The 20,551-nt window shown below is 50.0% G+C and overlaps 1 protein-coding gene across 1 annotated transcript; it reads right to left on the bottom strand.

The window, feature by feature from the left end:
• Positions 1-906: 906 nt before the first annotated feature.
• LOC147662909 (uncharacterized) lies at positions 907-2,339 on the bottom strand. The gene is made up of 2 exons (XM_086950796.1): positions 1,875-2,339; positions 907-1,437 (listed from the first exon to the last, which is right to left on the bottom strand). Exons 1-2 carry the CDS (start codon positions 2,337-2,339, stop codon positions 907-909), a joined length of 996 nt encoding a protein of 331 aa, XP_086806922.1.
• Positions 2,340-20,551: the final 18,212 nt, after the last annotated feature.

Genomic DNA, 20,551 nt, shown 5'->3' on the forward strand with positions numbered 1-20,551 from the left:
GGGTCTGGTGTGGCCATTCTTCCAGAAAGAGTAGATCTTCAAGCATTTGTATTGTGTTATCTTGTGGCAGGCTCGTGTACAGTGATTCGACATCTAATCCTACTAGGATCATCGTGTTTGGGTCGAACTCTTTGTCAGCTATCTGTATCAGGAGGTCACGGGTGTCCTTTAGATATGTCGGGGTTTTCTGAACTAAGGGTTTCAGATACTCATCTGCAAACTTGGAGAGAGGCTCCAGAAGCGAACCAATACCCAAAACTATTGGGCGTCCCGGTGGGGGGAACTTGTTCTTGTGAGTTTTTTGTAGTGAGTAAAAGAATGGGACTTTCGGTACTCTCGGTGTCAGAAAATCCGATTCCTTCTTGGAAATCCATCCATTTACTTCAGCCTCATGTGTCATTATTGCGATGGTGTTAACAAGTGTTTCCGTAGGATCAGAATCTAGTCTCTTGTAAAAGTTCTCATCAGACAGTAAGGCAAGGCATTGCTGGTTGTATCCTTCTTTTGTTAGAATAACCACCCCACCCCCCTTATCTGCTGGCTTTATGATTATGTTGTCATTGTCTCTTAGTTCTTCAAGGGCTCGTCTTTCTTTGTTGTTAAGTTTTTTTCTTGTTGTCCAAATTATCAATCCCTTTTAGAATTGCCTGTTCAAATGCTAGTATTTCGATCGGGACAGCATTGTTTGGTGGTGAGAATTTAGATTTTCTTCTCAATGTTGTGTCTCCGTCATTGGGTTGAATTGGAGATCCGTCAAAGAAGGCTTTCAACTTCAATGTTCTGCAAAATTCAGACAACTCACATTTGAGTTTAAAAGGGTCTAGAGGGGGGTAGGAACAAAGCTGAGGCCTTTATTAAGGATGGTCGTTTGTTCATTAGTCAGAATGATATCAGAAAGGTTCACAATTAGTGACTCTTCTTGTTCAAATCCGTCTGAGCTGATGACATGCTTCGTGTTTGAACATTGGGTGGATGGTCCTGCCATGTCAAGTTTTTCTTTCTGCCTCTGGATTGGTTTTGGCCTCTTCCTAAAAAAGGTTGTTGTGGTTGGTGTGAGTGGTTGGAAATGGGTATCAATTGGTTTCCCATTTGTGGCTGCTGTTCCGTGCCCGAATTGTAGGGATTCATCCATCCACCAAAATGAGGCATAAACGGTTGAAAAAAGGGCATTGAGTTCCCCGGAAAGAAGGGTGGTCTTTGCCATCTATTTCCTCTGTTTCCTCGTCGTGAGTCTCGGAATCTGGAATTATTACGTCTTCTTCTCGGCACTGGTTGCTCCGAGCTACCTTCTGAGCCATCGGAGGACCACCCCGTTGATTCTGCATCTGAGGCATTATCTGTTCCTGTGTAATCCTCCTTCGAGTAGGGGTGCATCCGTTCTTGGCTAAACTTTTTGAGGTCTTTTGCCAGTTTCTGTATTTTGTTTTGCATTAAGAACTCTGTTGTAGATAGGGCTGCCAGGGATAAATGATGGACTCACGATTCTTTAGTTGCTTTAGTTTCCTTTAACTCTCCCTCGTTCATGTAGTTTCATGCTTCTTTTGATAATGTTACTGGCAGCAGATAGGTGGACCGCAGTGGGTTCTTTTCGCGAGGTGTAGCTCAGACTGTGTTAGATGGTTTCTTCTCTGGTCTGGTCAGCAGAAAACGTCGCCAAAATGTTGTAGATATCTAGTTGATTACATGTAGATTTATTGTAGGACACAGCTGAGTACACAACCTCGCCAGCTGACCAGACCATCAACTGACACTGGTAGAACACACTGGTACAGGTTAGAACACACACAGGTATACAGGAAGGCTGAGAAGGTGAAAACACTAAGGAAGGACTAAAGACTACAGTCAGCCATATTACAAAAGAATCATTGTACAACAAACTCCTGTGTTTCGTCCATTTCTTTCACAATCTCATCTAGTCGTTTTTTGTAGACCTGAGGGTTAATACTGTTTTTCAGTTGATTTTCACATGTTAGTATCTCCACTAATAGTGCCTCTGATAGTCTTTTGGCTGTTTTTATTATGAGGACTAAATAGTCTAATGTACACTTCCAAGATATAGAAGACCAATCTCGGCGAAACGCTAGGTCGTGAAGAAAAATTCTAGGTGCATTAGATACCCATAGGCCTCTAGGTGCCGTTTTTGTTCTCAGGTATTCGGTCATAATAATCCCATGAATAGCAGTTCGGATCTGTTCTCTTTTTTTGTTGGTTAAAGTATCCCATTCATCGGTCTGCGCGATGGCTTGTGTAAAATCCGCATTTTGTAGTAAAGGCTGTGCTGCTAGGATTTCGTCAATGTCACTTCCAGGGAAACAAAGACCATTATTATTCTCCATCATTCAATGCTCAAAGTTCCAAAAACCACACTTCAATGCTTTTGGGCAATAGCCTGGCTGACTGGTGACTGCCGCACTCCTGAAGCCATGTGGCCATGTCAAATAGCCTCAAGACGTCCCCTCCTTGCCCGCTGGGAGGGTCGTAACCTGCTTTCGGCGGGGGGGTCAGTTACCATTTTAGGATCCGGTATGATCCTTCCTGGACCCTTATACTGCTGCTTTTAGGTCGAAAACAAGGGATAGCTCCACGTGTCGGATGTCCCCAGTGGTGGCCATCTTAGGGTCAGGCATTGGGTATAGTACAATGCAGCAAAGACATCGGCTCACAGTGACCATATGCCCTCATCCACCCGGGCTACGTAGGGCAGTATGCGGCAGACTAACACCTAAAAACTCTAGCACCAGTAGCTGGCAGCCCTATATATAGTAATATCCTGCCTCCAACGGAACCGCCGTGAAATCCAGTGCCATTCAATCCCAAGCTCACTGGGCCCAGAATCGCCAGCAGTTAAGGAGGCCCAATAATCGCTGCCCGGCCCCCAGCAGTCACTCCCACAGTCGCCGTTGTCAGCGCAGCTGTCCCGTGCCGTCTCGATGTCTTCAGAGGTTCTCCCCAAGCCCCAGACGCCACAGCATACCGGCCGCCTCTCCGCCGCGTACTAGGCCCCGCACAAGACACAGCAAGCCGGGTAGGCCCCGGTCACAGGCCCGATCCCACCTCCGCGGCCCGAGCCTCAGATAGGGCCGACCCACTCACCGCGTTCGGCGCCGACGGACTTCGTTTTTTGGTGGGGATTTCTCGAGGGAGGAGCCACGTACCTTGGCTGTGTTACTGCCGTACCGCGTTGCTGTGCTGCTGCTGTGTTGCGGTTCACCGAACAGATTAGCCGGAATTGCTGAGTACCCTCATCGCTTGCCATCGCTGCTATCCCCCGACGGCTGCTGCTTCCACTGCTTGACCCGCTGATAACGCTACCACCGCATTTCTGCCACGCCACGCCGCCTCTTTACTTCGGCGGCGGTTGGCGGATTGGCGGTTAGCGGCCGTTTCTGTGTTCAGGAGTAAGGTTGCAGACAGGCTGGGAGGAGGAGACGGCTGCAGACCGCCGTGGTGTGCCTGTATGCACCGCAGGTGCGGACTGCAGATTCTCTCCTCTGGTTATAGCCGAGGCGGAGGTGGGGCGAAGACCATTCCCCCAAGAAAACAGCAAGAAACCAACATAAAAGAAAACTACGGTGCTTGTTTGAGGAGCTGGAGGAGAAGAGCAGGCTGCGTGCTGCATGCGGTTGTGAGCGCTGAGCTGAGCTGAGCGCTGAGATAACAACTCCGCCGTAGCAGGGGGAATCCACCGCCAGAGTGCTGCTACGGAGCTGTAACCGGGACCGGTTGGTTTGGTCTCTCGCTTGGGCCCCCCAGTCTCCCCCAGATCCCCCCTCCTGAGGCACAGAACATCGAGTCGGAGTGCCGGTGGACCGGCGGTGTACGGAGCACGGAGCAAGTGGATGAATCCTGGTTGGAGGTGAGGCAGATTCAGTGAGTCTCCCGCGATGAAGGTCTGGCTTGAGCCGGGTCCGTGCTCAGGTCTATATGTCAGGACCTACGGGGACCTGAAGCTGAGGTGGAACCGGGCAGAGTGAGAGGCTGAGGGGGCTGTGGGTCTGTGGGGTGGTGGGCTGACTTAGAGCCTCCATCAACGCGTCTCAGCGGCCTCAGGTCGCGACTCCCGCATTGCAACTGCAGCAGCCCTTTCTGTTCTTTTCCGTCTCTTTCTTCCCAGTCGTTGGCCGCCGGCGGCCAGGTGCGGTGTGGTGTACTCCCTGGGAGACTGGGAGTCTGGGAGCCGTGAAACCTTCTGCGCAGCCTCTCCAAACTGCGTGACTTGAGCCAGCGAAGAGTAGATCGCGACAAACAGACTGTGGGGCAGCGATCCAAATAACGCCGCACTCTACCCGCACTCTACCCCTCCAAAAGCGGACACAGCGAAGACAAGTGAAGACAAGGATCCCTCAGGGAACACGCTTGCATAGTCTTACCCTGTCCCTTGAAATGAGATCCGGCAGGGTGAGGACAATGGGTCCCCAAAAGCAAAAGAAAAAGAAAAGTAGAGGGAAAACGGCAATGTCAACTTCGGACTCTGAACAGGCACAAAACTTGCTATTAAGCGATTCCAAAAATACAACAGACAGTATGACTCAATTCACTTTGAAGGGTCCTGATAGGGTGGCTTGCAAATCTCTTAGCAACCAACCCAAGATAACATCAAAATGTACCTTTTTAAAAGATGCCGGCTCTGCGGTCTTCTCAAGTAACATGAACAGCACGGGCCTTCCAATCCCCCTTAGCCCTCTCGTGAAAATCATCAAGGGCAGCGCTGGTGTAAACGGGGTGATTGGGTCTTCCCAAAGGAGCCACACGTTAGCCACTATTACTACTAAGCCTTCAGAGGTGGATTCAACTGATTTAACTGAGGCTAGGGGAAGCCCATCAATTAATTCCACCCTTAGCCAGAAAGTGCGACGGCACAACTCTGCACCTACCTCTGTCACCAGATCAAAAGCAGAAACCAATCTATTGGACCTCCAACTTGAACAAATTGGAGCAATACATAGCAATTTAGAAGACCTCAATCAGTTGCTACATGAAGTCAGGTTCAGCATCCCGTGCAGTCAAAAACTTGAATTTTCGTACTACCCTAAAAAGCTTAGTGCCACGGGCTCGAGGACTGAAGGAGCTTCCTCCTCTCTTGGGGATGACGAAACAGACTTGGACCAACAGGATCATCACAGAGCAAGAAAATCTGCGCCGATCGAATCCATAGAAGAAGCCGAGGGTGGTGAGAAAGAACTCTCCTATTTCGAGTCTAAGGAATGGGAAAAAATGTTGCACTCATATGGTAATACTACCGCTGGACATCCTCAGCCACCAGCGAAATCTATGCAGGATAAAAGCGAGGATCAATCACAAGAGACGGCATGGGCCGCTGCCCTTGATATCCCCCAAAAGTCAGCCGATGCAATGACTTATCAAGCGAATTAAAGGGATATTCAAATTAGCCTTCTGAACACACTCGCAGTGTATGTAGTCAAAATTGACGACAGGATCTCCAATTTAAACATCTTGATTAGACGGGCCCAAGCAGCGGCAGACCGCCCGCAACAAGGATGTGACTGTGCACCAATAGTCGAGAAACTCCGCATACTCCCAGGTATAATGGAAAAGCTTGTGGTAGATTTAAAAGAATTAGGAAACGTAAAATCCATCTTCGGGCACGGCAGCGATGCCGAGTTAGGAGAATCAGGTGAAGACCCTCATTCAAAAACACCCACTCACTCAAGGCCACGAGGGGCTGAAGGGATCACCCCCTCTCAACTCCATGATCCACCTGGGCATGCTCGCAAAATGAGCAATCAGCAACCATCTCCGGATGTCAGCAGAGAAAGCACTACCCTCCATCCCATTATTGAACAAGAGCTGGGAGATCCCGCGGGTAAGGTGAAAAAACAAAGGAAACGGAAAGGACGCAACAAAACGAGAAGGGGTAAACAAGACCTATGCCTCTACCCGATGTTCAACACCCTAAGACGCCCTGCAGCCACAGAGGGTTACGATCTAAATAACTCCTCTAAGCCAACAATCACATCAGAAGATCAACCAATCACGCTGAGAAGTGAAAGAAGGAAGAGTGGTCCTTCCCCTTCGACAACAGAAAATAAATCTCCAACTGCTCCCCCAGTTAAAAGTGTGTTTAGTGGGACAAATGAGCAAAACATAATCACTCATACGGTTTCCCTAAGCACTCCCATAACGCAGAACGTAAAGGTCCAGCACCAAACCTCTAGCTACACGACAAACTATCTTGGTGGTATTACGACCGCACAACAGGCACTTACTGTAAATTGTGCCAACAATCAACAGGGCGTAATCCACGCGAGTGACAAAGACCCCGATGGTCAGGGAATAAATGAAAGGCTGGACAGTGTCCAGAATGAGGCCCAATCCATGGGCCCTCTGATAAAACGCGTTCACACGAATCGCGTGCAAACATCAGAGGCAACTCCAAGGCTGCACAGAACATCGCTGAGTGGCAACGCCCTCTCTACCTTCTTTTACCCAGAATATAAGTCCAAAGGCAGCCGTGACGTCCTAAATCGGGGGCACATCTTAAAATTGATTCATGCAATAGGTCTGTCAAACGTAATAACATCGAAGGATATCATATCGATAGAATTCATCGAACCGGGTCAAGGTCAAACAAATGAAATTACAAAGGTCACCTGGAGCACAGCACAGGCAATAAACAACATCTTAGGTCAAATTGACACCTTCAAGCAATGGGGCATACAGAAACAACCTGGCAGGGAAGTGGGTTACCCATACGTTTTGCAGGCAATTCAAGGTATGGAACACAGACGAGCAGAGAGGGGCGCAGTTTACTCAGTCCTCAGGGGCGCTTGCAACAAAACTCCGATCCTTGACCACAAACAAAGGAAACCAAGAGATGATGGGATCACGCCAACCAGGGACCGGGAAAAGGACGGCACATGGTCATGGTTGGCAGGCACTCTGAACACAACCCGACTCCTGCAATGACAGTCTAATAGGGAAAACGGCCAAGAAACGCCCCATTTAAAGATCTGTTCATGGAACATCAAGGGCCTAACAAACAAACTGGAGGATAATGCCACAATCTCTTACCTTCGGGAATTTGACATACTACTATTACAAGAGACATGGCTCTTCGAACCGCAGCAAATAGAAGGCTACAAAATTCATCACATTTCAGTACAAAAACTGAACCGTTCAGGAAGAGGGAGCGGCGGCCTAGCAATCTATATATCAATAAAAAACGCTGTCTCCTCCTGAGACCTTCTAGGCTCAACGCACTGTCTCCAGCATGTGGGAATTTCTTACACTTCTAGAAAAGGCCAACGTTGGACCATGATTCTAATGAATCCTCATGTCCACCGGAACCCAGACTCCCGACAATCCTTTGCAGAAGAAGCCATAGAGACAGTACAAAGAGTGAAAATTGGATCTCCCAATTCAGAAATACTTCTATCTGGTGATTTTAATATGTGGTTAATGACAGGCCTACAAAACAACGAGGTCGCCAAATCGCATGACAGCACCTGGGTGATTCCATAGCAGGACCGACCAGGATGGCATAAGGATGACTCGAAGGGACGTTCCCTACAAGGCAATCTCGAAAACTTGGGCCTTAGAGCCCTCAACGGGCGTTTTCCATTAGACAAGCCTCCACGCTCCTCCTATCTATCGAAGAACGGTGCTTCACTAATCGATTACACTTTTATCACCCTACTACTCCTTCGTCAAATAACAAGTTATCGTCTTGGGAGCAGAATAGAAAGTGATCATTGTCCCCCAGGCGTCGGATCTGAACATCTTAAAGCCCCTAATAAAGGAACGCTTTAATAATGACCAACTGATTAAATCATCAAATGATAGTCATATGACCCATAGTAGCAATGAACAAGCAACAATCCAGAAGGCTGTAATTGAAAAACTGATAAAAAAGGGTCGGAAAGACGGTGTCCCAGGTCAAGGGGGAATCCCTCAAGCTTTGTTCAAGGAAGACGTAACCTTCTGGGCTGAGAAGTTATGCACCCTATTCAATTCAATCCTGCAGAACATTATTATTCCGCCCTCATGGCGGGGATCAATACTTGCACCAATATTCAAAGTCGGGGACAAAAAATCCCCTGGGAACTACCGCCTCATCGTCCTCATTGACAATGAAGCAAAATATTTTGCAGGAGTGTTGCTCAATTCATTAAGGGCATGGGCGGAAGACAAGTCAGTCATTCCTCCCAACCAAACAGGCTTTACAACTAACACCGGCACTTTGGTCAATCTCATGCTCCTGCTTGATTGACCAAGCAAAGTTCAGCTCGTGCCCACTCTACATGGGATTTATTGATATCTAAGTGGCCTTTGATAACGTGAATAGAGCAAAGCTCTGGCAGAAGCTGTTCAGTTTAAACATTCCAGCTGATCTTCCAACCCCCTTTTGTGGGACCTCTCTGTAAGCAAACAAAAGGCAAAGCAGTAGGATGTCCCATCTTCGCCTAAGCTTTTCAGGCAGACCCTTAATCATGCCCTTTAAGGTCTCGTTGAATCTTTCAACTAGGCCATTGCACTGTGGATGGTAGGGTGTGGTGAACTTGTAGTTCACTCCACACTCTTTCCACATAGCAGTCAAATATCCTGACATAAAGTTTGTCACCTCTGTCTGAGACAACCTCTTTCGGAAAACCCACTCTTGAGAAAACTCCCAGAAGGGCCCTTGCCACAACAGGTGCTGTTGTGGTCCTTAAGGGAATAGCTTCTGGGTATCTTGTGGCATGATCCACTACCACCAGAATAAACCTGTGTCCAGATGCTGTTTCGGGGTCCATTGGTCCAACAATGTCTATCCCAACTCAATTTCAAATAAGTCTTTATTTCGACACAAGTCATAAAAGACTGCACAAAAAATATAAAATCACATTTTAAAAAGGGCTGAGACACAACAATAAAATCCCTAAAATATCTGGGACACAGAGTTCCTACTAAAGACTGCAAATTTTCCATTTCAGTCTAAACATTTTTATATTTTTTTTTAAAGAAACACTATACAATTTAAAAACCTAGTCAATAAATTAATTTAAAAAAGAATTCCGAGGTCGCTAGACATTTTATAACCCAATGGTGGTAGTATATACAGTTAAAAAGATGGTTAACCCAGGTTCAATTAGAACAACACAACCTTCTCCTCCTTATAGCCCACATCCAATGCAGGAATTTAGAAACAGCGATGACAATACTTTCAGAGCAGTCTGTTTTAAAAATCCTTAATGCTGCTGTCCCACTAGTAATACCTTTCAACAAACATATTGACTTTAGCCACTTTTGGCGCGGTAGTTTGTACTCTGGGCAGATAAAAAGGATATGGGCTAGGCTCTCCGGCTGGGTAATACAAAATGGACATGATAGGTTTTTGCCCACAAGCAATTTGCCTGTGAAAGAATTAAGTGGAAGAGTGCCCACCCTGTACTGGTGGAACCATTTCCTATCTTCAGGAATTGTAATAATTTCCCAATCGCTTTCATAAGCTGGGCCCTGCTTGAGCTCTAAAAAATCTCTTGTTAGTGTTGGGCCAGTGCACATTTGGAAGTTACGCATTGACACCAAAGACCAATAGTGCTCTTTTAGGACCTTGCATGGTGGAAAGGTGTTGGCTGATGGATTCTCCCACAGTGTACCCAGGCCCATTGCATAGTAGACTGCCTTAACTTCCCTAAACCAGGGGATTTTATTAGCTCTGTCAGTACACCGGACTTCGAGGAGGGCCTGGGCATACTGGGAGAGTTCCGGTGTTACCCAGAGCCTCCTCCAGTATGCCACTGGTCTATACCTCGCCACATCCTCCAGCCTTTGACATCCCAGATCGTAGTATAAGGGTAAGAGAGGCGTTGAAGATGGTAGGCCAACTAATCCCCTCACAAACCTATTTTGGGAATTTACTAATGGAGTTATGTTGCTGTGACCCCATAGTTCAGCCCCATACAGGATGGATATATTCAAAACAGTGAGCAACCTGATATACCCTTGAGGGCTTGGGTGTGAAGTAACAGAATGGGTAGAGAATGCCTCCAAGGGAGTTTGTTAAGCAATAGTAATTAGTTATTTCAATACTACTTTAGTAGGATACTTAATAATCCTAAATTGAGTTTAGTTAAAGTAATCTTACACTAACAAACATAGATACATTCAACGATAAACATAAGACAAAAGACGTGTGTATAGGCCAAAACTTGAATTTTATCAAAAAAGTCACAAGGGGTTAAAAAGTACAAATATATATATCTATATATACAGGCGTACAGGAAAAATATAATGAATTGGAATTGATTTCTCTGTAAAACCTGTAGACACCTATCCAAAAGAGTCAATATTCTAAATTATTGTTGGATAAGGATAACTCGACGTTTCCTCGAAACGTCAACAGTTATCCTTATTCGCAAGAACAATTGTGTATGGAGTGGCCTCCGGTGGGAGATGTAGAGAGGATCTATCTGGCAGCTCCTCCCCGTTACTCCTAAATTTGCCTCTAGGGCCCTGTCGTCCCACCTTCTCCCCGCTTGCCTGCTTGGGATTATTGGTGTTTTGGGTTGCTTTTGATGGAGCTAATGCTAGAGCTGTAGGGCTTACCGCATGTCGTTTACCGTGCAAGCTAGTAGGGAGTGGGGGTGGTATCTTGACCCTAGTTCTCATGGTAACATTAAGTCCCTGGGTATTTTCCTGATGGGTGGGTAAGTGATCAAATAGATGCTTCTCAATCTGGTCCAGTCTCTTTGTAATAGCTTCGAGTTTCACCATGACAGGAGTAATCAATGATAGCAGCCTACCTTCTAGCATGTCAGCTATGACCAATGGTGAGTATGAGCGATCCGGCCCGTGAGCAGCCTCAAGTGTAGTCGTATTATTAACCTCTCCCCCTAGCCCCTCTGTGGGTCTAGGTGTCACCTCGGGACTTCTTGGAATGGGTACACAATTCCTGTTTTTTGGCTGTTTAGAGGTCTGAGTGCTCGTTTTGGGTGCTCTGTATGCCTTCCTTTTCCTGGACGGGGGTTTCCTTATAGTGCCGTGTGTAGATTTAGATTGCCCAGACCGTGTGTGTGGCGGAGAAGGGACCAAGATTGGGCAGGGGGAACAGCAATAGTAATTGAAGTCCCTGGGGTGTCCTGCTCTGGTGCAAGTGGGCAGTGATTATTTGGGCTAGGGCATGTTGCTACAGTTATATTTACTTCATTCATGGGAGCTGATGTTGATGTTGGCGGAGACATTGTTGGTCTTGGCTCTAAAGAAAGCCTCCACTCAGTTAACTGTATTTCATGCATTAACAAACTCTCAGTCCTAACAAGGAAAGCATCCAATGTGCCTACACCGCCTACCCCGTTTCCCCCCTTGTGAGTTATCTTACTCATGGTCTTAATTGACACAATTTCAGGACCACCAGCTTTAATACTGTTTAGATAAATTTAAAATTCCCACTAGGGATCGGAAACCACAATAATACACAATATTAGGTCACGTTGCCTGGCCCCCTGGAGGACCCTCGCTCCCTCCTAATATATTTCACAATGTCTCCTATTGTCCGATGTCACAGGAATTCTAATTGGCTTACTTGGGTTCCTACAACGAAACCAAGAGATGTGGACCAGCCCAGCCTTCTCCGGTCTTTGACGGGCGCGAGGCAAAAGAGAAGAGGATCCCGCGCTGCGGGAGGCGGGAGGTTGTTTTAAGCACCTCCGGGCGCTTTCCAGTAACGTTGTTGGTGTGCGCCCCTCAGGGGCCTCTGGGTGTTGTAGTCCCGGGGCTGCACACAGGGCACAAGGCTTATCCAGTATTTGGGTGTCTTTCATAGATTCACATGCCTGAATCATTCCCCGTCGCCGAGACGGGAGCCTCCGGTACATAAAAAAGTAATGTCCCAAGGACATACATAGAGAATATAGGCCGAAGGGCCTCCCCTTTGGGGCCTTTCCACGTCCTTATGTAAAAAGGACCAAACTCTCATCGTTAGCCAATCAGCTCCGACCTCCCTCTAGAACCTTCCCGGGAGGAGCCTCAGTCCCTCAGATTTTCTACCGCACGTTGTGCTAGGGAGTCTCCAACCTGAGCTCTTCAGGTTTTCCTTGCTTCGAAGTCTCAAACTTCGCTGGAAGTACATTTTGTACGGGAAGGATACATATCCTATCTTCGACTACAGTCTCACATGTCGGAATCAAATAAGAAAGCTTCGTCCATGGCGGACTCGCAGAAGAAAGCCCTTCTAAGAGCCTGTTCCTCCTGCGGCAAGCAGCGGATTCAAGCGGAGGACAAGCACGATCTGTGCTTATATTGCCTGTACCCTGACCACGTCCCTGACAAGTGTAGGGTGTGTAGAGCCTTCCCAAAGAAGACTGTTAAGGAAAGAGAGGCTCGCCTTCTCGAATGGCTCGACAGGCTTAAGGTCCGAGACACTCTGGAATCTTCCGAGGGTAGTGTCTCCGTGACCTCCAAAGTCTCCAAGAAGAGACCCAGGGTGCAGTCCCCTGGAGAGACAGACACTCCTCCTAAGAAGGCGCACAGGAAACCTTCGGAGGCACGTTCCACCACCTCCTCCGTGTCTGTTAAGGATGGCCAGAGGTTCAAGAAGCCCGCTCCATCTACTAAGCGGACCACCTCGGTCACGACCACTGTGTCGACCACTACGGCCTCATCGCCCTCCGCGACGGCCACAACGACCACCACTGCGTCCTCCGGCGCACCGCTCTCCTCGACCATTCCTCTGAAACCTTCGTCCAGTACGAATACAGGACCTTCGCCACTGGCTGCGTCTTCGTCACCTAAGAGGTCTAAATCTACAGGTACGCCTTCGCCGAAAACATCTCATACCGAAGGATCGTCACCTAAACGGTCGAGGTCAAGTTCAAAAGGTCCGCCTTCAACCAAGAAATCTCAAGTCGAAGGCCCTACCACCGGTAAGACGGCGAATCTCTTATCCCCGCAAAATTTGATGCCATCGACCCTAACGGAGGTGCTCAAGTCACCAACACACACGGCGGGCGCGCCATCTTCACGCACGTCGTCGGAAGAGACCCCGGCGCCATCTTGGAAAGAATCGAGATTGGTCGAAGTCTCTATTCACTCGATTCCAACGCCCTCGGTTCACCCAACGGTGGATTTGGCACCCGAGCAAGAACAGGAGACACTCCAGAGTGAGGAGTCCGACGAGGAACAGGAGGTTCACGAGGAACACCAGGACGTCCACGAAATCCGGGACGAAGTTATATATCAGGGGCGCTCCTTGAACGTCGACACGGTGAACACCCCGATGATCTGTTTGCCACTGTCTCTGGTCAACGATTTGAAATCCCTGGTGCAGGACTATAAACAACGGTTCCCGGACGCCGACAGCGGTACCCAGGTGCCGGTCACCCAAGCGCAACCATCGGCCTTGCAACCTTCCGCTCCCCAGGCCCGTCCTCGGAACCAACCCCAGCCTCGCACTCGGCCGCAAACTCAGGCGGAGGACTCATCGGAAAGCGAGGAGGAGGAGACGGACTTAGAGGAAGGCGAGGTGCAAGACGTCGCCTCGGACCACAGAGACGACGATGCCGATGCTGCGTCATCACACCATTCGTCTACCCCGGCATCCCCGCGACCGCGCCACTCTGAGGCGGCGGACGTGGGAGGTTTCCACGAACTGGTGGACAGGGCTGCAAGGAGGTTTCACATGGCAGTGGAATCCACGGTAACGGAATGCTTCCTCCATGATTTCAAGGAACACAGCCAAAAATTGACCAAGTCTATTCCACTTATAGACTTTCTGTGGGAACAGGGCAAGAAGCTGATGCTTACGCCTGCTTCGGTGCCTGCGGTGGTTCCGCGCCTAGACAAGAAATATAGGGCCCCGATCACCGCACCTGCCTGCCTGACCGGCCACCCCAAACCGGACTCGGTTGTGACTCAGGCGGCCCAAAAACAATCCCGCAACCCCTCCTCGCCGCTGTCCGCGCCCCCTGACAAGGAAGGAAGGAAGCTGGACACCATAGGCAAACGGTTCTCTACCACGTCCGCCATGACCATCAAGGTGGCGAATTCCATCGCCCTCCTTGGCCGCTACAACCGCCAGCTATGGGAAGACATAGCCCCCTATCTACAAGGTCTGCCAGCCGCGGTCCAGGACGAGGTGAAAGCTCTTCTAGCGGAAGGACAAAACTCCGCGGCAGAAATCATCGACTGCGCCATCGACGCAGCCATGACGGGATTCCGCCAGTTGGCCGGGGCTGCCGTGCTCCGCCGCCAAGGCTGGCTCAAAGCAACGTCCTTTCGGCAGGAGGTCCAATCTAAGGTGCTGGACATGCCGTTCGATGGTCAATTCCTCTTTGGGGAGAAGATAGACGAAGCACTCCAGGCCATCAAGAAAGACACCGATACGGCGAGGGCTCTGGGCTCCCTCCAGTCCCGGAACCAATCCTTTCGGGGGGGCCGCTCCAGAGGTCAGTACTCCTACAGAGGTTCCTACCAAAATCGGTCGTCTTATTCCTACGGCAACAGGAACCAGCCCCAGCACAAACAACAGTCCCGACAGTCGTCCTATGGGAGGTCGTCCTTCAGAGGCAAATCCGCCAAGAAGGGCACTGGCGGCCGCCAGTGACCATTTACTCCAGCCAGTCCCACCACCGTCTCAATCCTTTCGAATTGGGGGAAAACTGACCCACTTCCTCCAAAATTGGCAAAAAATCACTACGGATCGGTGGGTGCTACAAATAATTCAATTTGGACATTCCCTCGAATTGGTCAACACCCCTCCCAACACTCCTCCGCTGAAGCGTGCTCACAAACACCTGCACCTCCTTCTCCAGGAAGTATCCGCCATGTTGGTCAAAGGGGCCATCGAAAGAGTCCCAAAGTCCCAGAAGGGGAAGGGTTTTTATTCCCACTTCTTCCTAGTCCAACAGAAAGGGGACAAGTGGAGGCCGATCTTAGACCTCCGGGCGCTCAACGCCTTCCTGCGGAGTCAATCCTTCCGGATGGTCACAATCCAGGAGATCCTGGGAGCACTGGAAAGAGGAGACTCGATGGTCTCCCTGGACTTACAGGACGCCTACTACCATATCCCCATCCTCGTAAGGCACAGGAAGTACCTACGGTTCGAAATAGCGGGCAGACATTACCAGTTCAAGGTTTTGCCATTCGGCCTCAAATCTGCGCCACGTATCTTCACGAAGTGCTTGGCGCCAGTGGCAGCCTTCCTGCGGCAAAGGGGTCACCAGGTGTTCCCCTACCTGGACGACTGGCTGGTGAAGGCGCCTTCCCCGGAAGGCGCGACGGCTTCATCCAACGCCTGCAGCGCTCTTTTTCAACAGCTGGGTCTGACGATCAACCTCAAAAAATCCTGCACTACCCCATCAACGAGGATCACCTTCCTAGGGGCTACCCTGGACACGAAGCGCGCGAAGGCTTTCCCCTCAGAGGACAGGACCAACAAAATACTGTCCCTGGCCGCGGCGGTGGCCAAGAAGCCTCGCATCAAGGTACGGACATTCACCTCCTTGCTAGGGATGATGTCTTCATGCATTCTCCTCATACCACACTGCAGGCTCCGCATGCGTCCCCTGCAGGAGGCGCTGGCGAGACAATGCAAACAGAGTTCCGGCTCCTTCGAGGACATTATCACGATCACACCGGCCATCACAAAGGCCCTTCTGTGGTGGAGAAACCGAACGCACCTGACGGCCGGCTTGCAGTTCCTCCTGCCACCGGCACCACTGGTCATCACGACAGACGCCTCACTGGAAGGCTGGGGAGCAGTACTGTTGGACCTTCGAGTCAGCGGAAAATGGGACGCCCAGGAGAAACAACTACACATCAACCTACTGGAACTGAGAGCAGTGTATCTGGCTCTGCAGGCCTTCCTGCCACGTATCGGCACTTCCCCGGTGCTCGTCAAAACAGACAACACCACGACGATGCACTACCTGAACAAACAAGGGGGAACGCGATCTCTCTCTCTCTCACGAGAATCGCAAAAAATCTGGAACTGGTTGGTGGCGCACGGGCTCTCCCTCAAAGCGGAGTACGTTCCCGGGAAGGACAACACTATCGCGGACGCCCTCAGCAGACAGACCTCTCTCTCCCACGAATGGGAGCTGAACGGCGACACGGTAGCCCACGTCTTCTCGCAATGGGGGACCCCGAGGATCGATCTCTTCGCGACGGCAGGGAACGCCAAATGCCAAAGCTACGCAAGCTGGCATCCCCAACGGGGGTCGCTGGGAAATGCTTTTTCCATCGGCTGGTTCAGCGTGTTTGCGTACGCTTTTCCTCCGTTCCCGATGATACCGAGGCTCCTCCGGAAGATGAAGACGGAACCGTGCACCCTGATACTGATTGCTCCGTACTGGCCGAGACAACATTGGTTCTCGGACCTGCTTCGCCTGTCCATCAGGCCCCCGATTCACCTGCGACAACACCCGAACCTCTTAACGATGTCCGGAGGCCAGGTACACCACCCGAACCTCCGTTCGCTCAACTTATCGGCCTGGCTCCTGAGCACCGAGAGTTCGGAGACCTAGAGATCCCGCAGGACTGCAGGGCAGTACTAGCCAAAGCGAGGGCGGGCAGCACGAACAAGACCTACTCGCTGAAGTGGAAGAGGTTCTGCCTGTGGTGTTCGGAACACGACTTACACCCCCTCCGGGTCACCCCGGTACAGCTGCTACCGTACCTCCTCCACCTGGCTCAATCGGGGCTGGCTCACGCCTCCATTAAGGTTCATCTGGCTGCGATTTCTAGATTCACCAGGACCCCATCTGGACCCTCCCTATGGTCCAGTCGACTGATAAAGCAATTTCTGAAAGGGCTCTACAGATCCTTTCCGAGGCCTCGGAAAGTCCCTCCAACCTGGCAGTTGAACTTGGTGCTCAACCAACTCATGAAACACCCATTCGAGCCCATACACCGGGCCTCACTCAAACATCTTTCCTGGAAAACGGCACTCCTGCTAGCCCTGACGTCAGCCAGACGGGTCAGCGAACTTCAGGCGCTGTCTATTCAGGAACCGTATCTCCAATTCAGGCACGACCGAGTGGTACTCAGGCCCAACCCTAAATTCATTCCTAAGGTGCCGTCGGACTTTCATCTGAACGAACCAATTGTCCTCAAGTCGTTCTTTGCGGACCCTTCCACAGCAGCGGAAAGGGCGCTGCATTCCTTGGACCTTAAAAGGTGTCTCAAATTCTACTTGGACAGGACCAAAGACGTCAGGAAGTCTTCTCAACTCTTTGTAGCCTACAGCAACCCGCGCATGGGGTTGCCCTTGACGAAACAGAGCATCTCCCGCTGGATTTCTTCAGCGATTGCTTTCTGCCATGATCAGGCCGGACGGCCTTTGACGGACCGAGTGGCTGCCCACTCTACCAGAGCGATGTCAACGTCAGCGGCGCTCTTCGCTGGAGTGACGATCCTGGACATCTGCCGAGCGGCGACCTGGAAGTCCCCGCACACCTTTTCCAGGCACTACTGCCTGGACATCGAACTGCAGAAGGACGCTGCAGTGGGACAAGCGGTGCTGCGCCATCTCTTCCAATAAGGTGAGCCTTACCTCGTCCCGCCATCCAGGTATGCACATTCTTCATGGTCTTTGTTTATCTCTGCTATATGCATGACTGTATATTACCATGTTTCTCTCACATTGTCTGTGATTTATGCAGGCCTGCTGGTTGTGGGAATGTGCTTTACCACTATGCATGTATAACTGCTAACTACTCTGATTCAGGCATGTGAATCTATGAAAGACACCCAAATACTGGATAAGAAATGCGTTACTTACCTGTAACAGCAGTTATCCAGTATTGGTGTCTTTCATAGATTCACATGCACCCCTCCCGCCTCCCCGGTAAGGACTCACGTACCTCTATGTCTACATTGCGACACCCTATCTGGGTGCGTACGAAAATCTGAGGGACTGAGGCTCCTCCCGGGAAGGTTCTAGAGGGAGGTCGGAGCTGATTGGCTAACGATGAGAGTTCGGTCCTTTTTACATAAGGACGTGGAAAGGCCCCAAAGGGGAGGCCCTTCGGCCTATATTCTCTATGTATGTCCTTGGGACATTACTTTTTTATGTACCGGAGGCTCCCGTCTCGGCGACGGGGAATGATTCAGGCATGTGAATCTATGAAAGACACCAATACTGGATAACTGCTGTTACAGGTAAGTAACGCATTTCTTCCTCCCAATAGCCGACGAGGACGAGAGTAAGTGCCGGTTACGCCACACAGTATTCCCCCACAGGAGGAGCAGTCAGTGTCCACGGGACCAGGGAGGCAAAAGAGAAGAGGAACCAGTGCTGCGGGAGGCGCAAGGTTGTTTTAAGCACCTCCGGGTCTTTCCAGTAACGTTGTTGGTGTGCGCCCCTCAGGGGACTCTGGGTGTTGTAGTCCCAGGGCTGCACACAGGGCACAAGGCTTCCTCCCAATAGCCGACAAGGACGAGGACGAGAGTAAGTGCCGGTTACGCCACACAGTATTCCCCCGCAGGAGGAGCAGTCAGTGTCCCCGGCACCAGGTAGGCAAAAGAGAAGAGGGAACCCCCACCACAGGTAGTGGTATTAGGGGGCTCTTTGTGGCGCCACCTGATTTGCCACTGGCTTGGCAGGTGACACAGGAGCGACACAACTCCTTGGTATCTTATGACATGTGAGGCCAGTGAAAGTGACGGACAAGCCTGTCTCAAGTCTTGTTCTAGCCAAGATGTCCTGCTAGGGGAATATCATGGGCTAAGGTGAGAAGGAAGCCCCTCAATACCAAAGGTATGACCAACCTCCTGGAAGCTCCAGGCTTGGGGTCTCTAGCCTCTGAATACAGGAGCCTGCATCCCAATACACTCTATGAGTACCTGTAGCATTCCCACCAGCCTCAGCAGCAGCTTGCTGTCAGAGGGGTTCAAGAGAAGGGCAGTCCAACTGCGCCTGCCACGGATCTGCCCTTGAAAGCCCCCCTATCCCAAGAAACTCAACCTGATCTGGCTCAAGCTCTTCTAGGACAGTTCCTTCTTGGGTCTCACAATCAGCTTCCTCAAAAGGCTGATCCTCACTCTGAGGCAAGGGGGAAGGCACTGCCTTAACCCTACTGCTTCTCCTCCTGGTAGGCAACTGGTCCATAATTTCAGGATCCAGGGCTTGTTCAGTGTTGCAATGTTTGACCTGTGACCTGGTCACAGCGAGGACATGTGCTGATACACCTAACATCTCTGCATGAATCCTATACTCCACTTTAGACCAAACTGAAGATTCTAGGTCATTACCAAGCAAACATTCTACAGGGAGGGCTGAACTAACAACAACCCTTTTGAGACTAGTTACCGCTCCCCTGGAGAAATTCACCATTGCCATTCTATTGGTGGTAGTGACATTGCTTGCATTGGTCAATAGGTAATTCTCTCCTAGTATGATCTGTCCAGGATTCACAAAGCTGAGTGTCACCATTGTGACACTAGCACATGTGTCCCTGTAGGCCTGAGCCACTCTGTCATTAATTAACACCTTGGCTGCTGTGACTTTTCCCCTCCTGTGCTGAAATTGCTTGAATACTATAGTTTCATGACGAGCTCAGCTCGTCATAAGCACAGCTAAACCGCCCCTCATGACGAGCTGAGCTCGTCATGAGCATCGAATGGGTTAAAGGAGTCTGTCTGTACTTGCCCAGGTTACTGGGGCTCACAGTAGAGGACATAGCCATGTCCACATCACAGACAAGAACAGCTTGAGTTGGTACTCTGACTAGGCCAGAATCCACCTCAGTTCCCAGAGTTAACCCTACTACACCCTTCTTTTGAGAACCACCACTATTAGCTGTACTAGGGGGGACAGTTGCCTTAGGGGCAATGGTGGCTGGAGCTGCCTCCTTCTTGGTGCATTCACTGGTCCAGTGAGTATTAGACTTACAAAAGTTGCACTATGGTTTCTTTGGACCTTCTTTCTTTTTAGGTTGTTGGGGACCCCCACCAATAGAAGCTTTTTGGGGAACTTGAGAAGACTTCTGGTGTTTTGCTTTCTCCCCACCCTTTTGGTCTTGCTTCTTCTGATCATCACCTCGGTTCTGTACCTTATGCTTCACCCTGGCTCTGACCCATTTGTCTGCCTTCTCACCCAATTCTTCGGGGGAGGTGAAATCAGAGTCAACCAGGTGTTGATGAAATAACTGGTTCTGATAAATATTAAGAATCTGTTCTCTCATAATCAAGTTGTACAATCTTGTATAGTCATTGACCCTACTGCCCAGTAACCAGCCATCCAGAGGCTTAGTGGCACAATCTACTAAATCAGTCCAGTCCTGAGTCTGTATCTTCTGGGTATCTCTGAACAGCAACCTGTACTGCTCAGTGGTTAAGCCAAACCCATGTATCAGATCACTCTTCAGGACAGTGTAGTTGTCAGCATCCTGTTCATTAACTGTTAGGAGCTTATCTCTACCTTTGTCTGCAAAGAATAGCCATACACTTGCTGCCCACTGACTCTGGGGTACCTGCTGTACTTTGCAGATCCTCTCCAAAGCAGTAATCCACTTGTGGATGTCATCCCCTACCTGATAGGGGGGCACAATTTTACTCAGGTTTCTATGGTCATTAGACTTTCATTATCTTTAGGAATTATGCTGCCACCAGT

Source organism: Lissotriton vulgaris, unplaced genomic scaffold (genome assembly GCF_964263255.1).
Source record: "Lissotriton vulgaris unplaced genomic scaffold, aLisVul1.2 SCAFFOLD_1548, whole genome shotgun sequence".
Classification (NCBI taxonomy): domain Eukaryota; kingdom Metazoa; phylum Chordata; class Amphibia; order Caudata; family Salamandridae; genus Lissotriton; species Lissotriton vulgaris.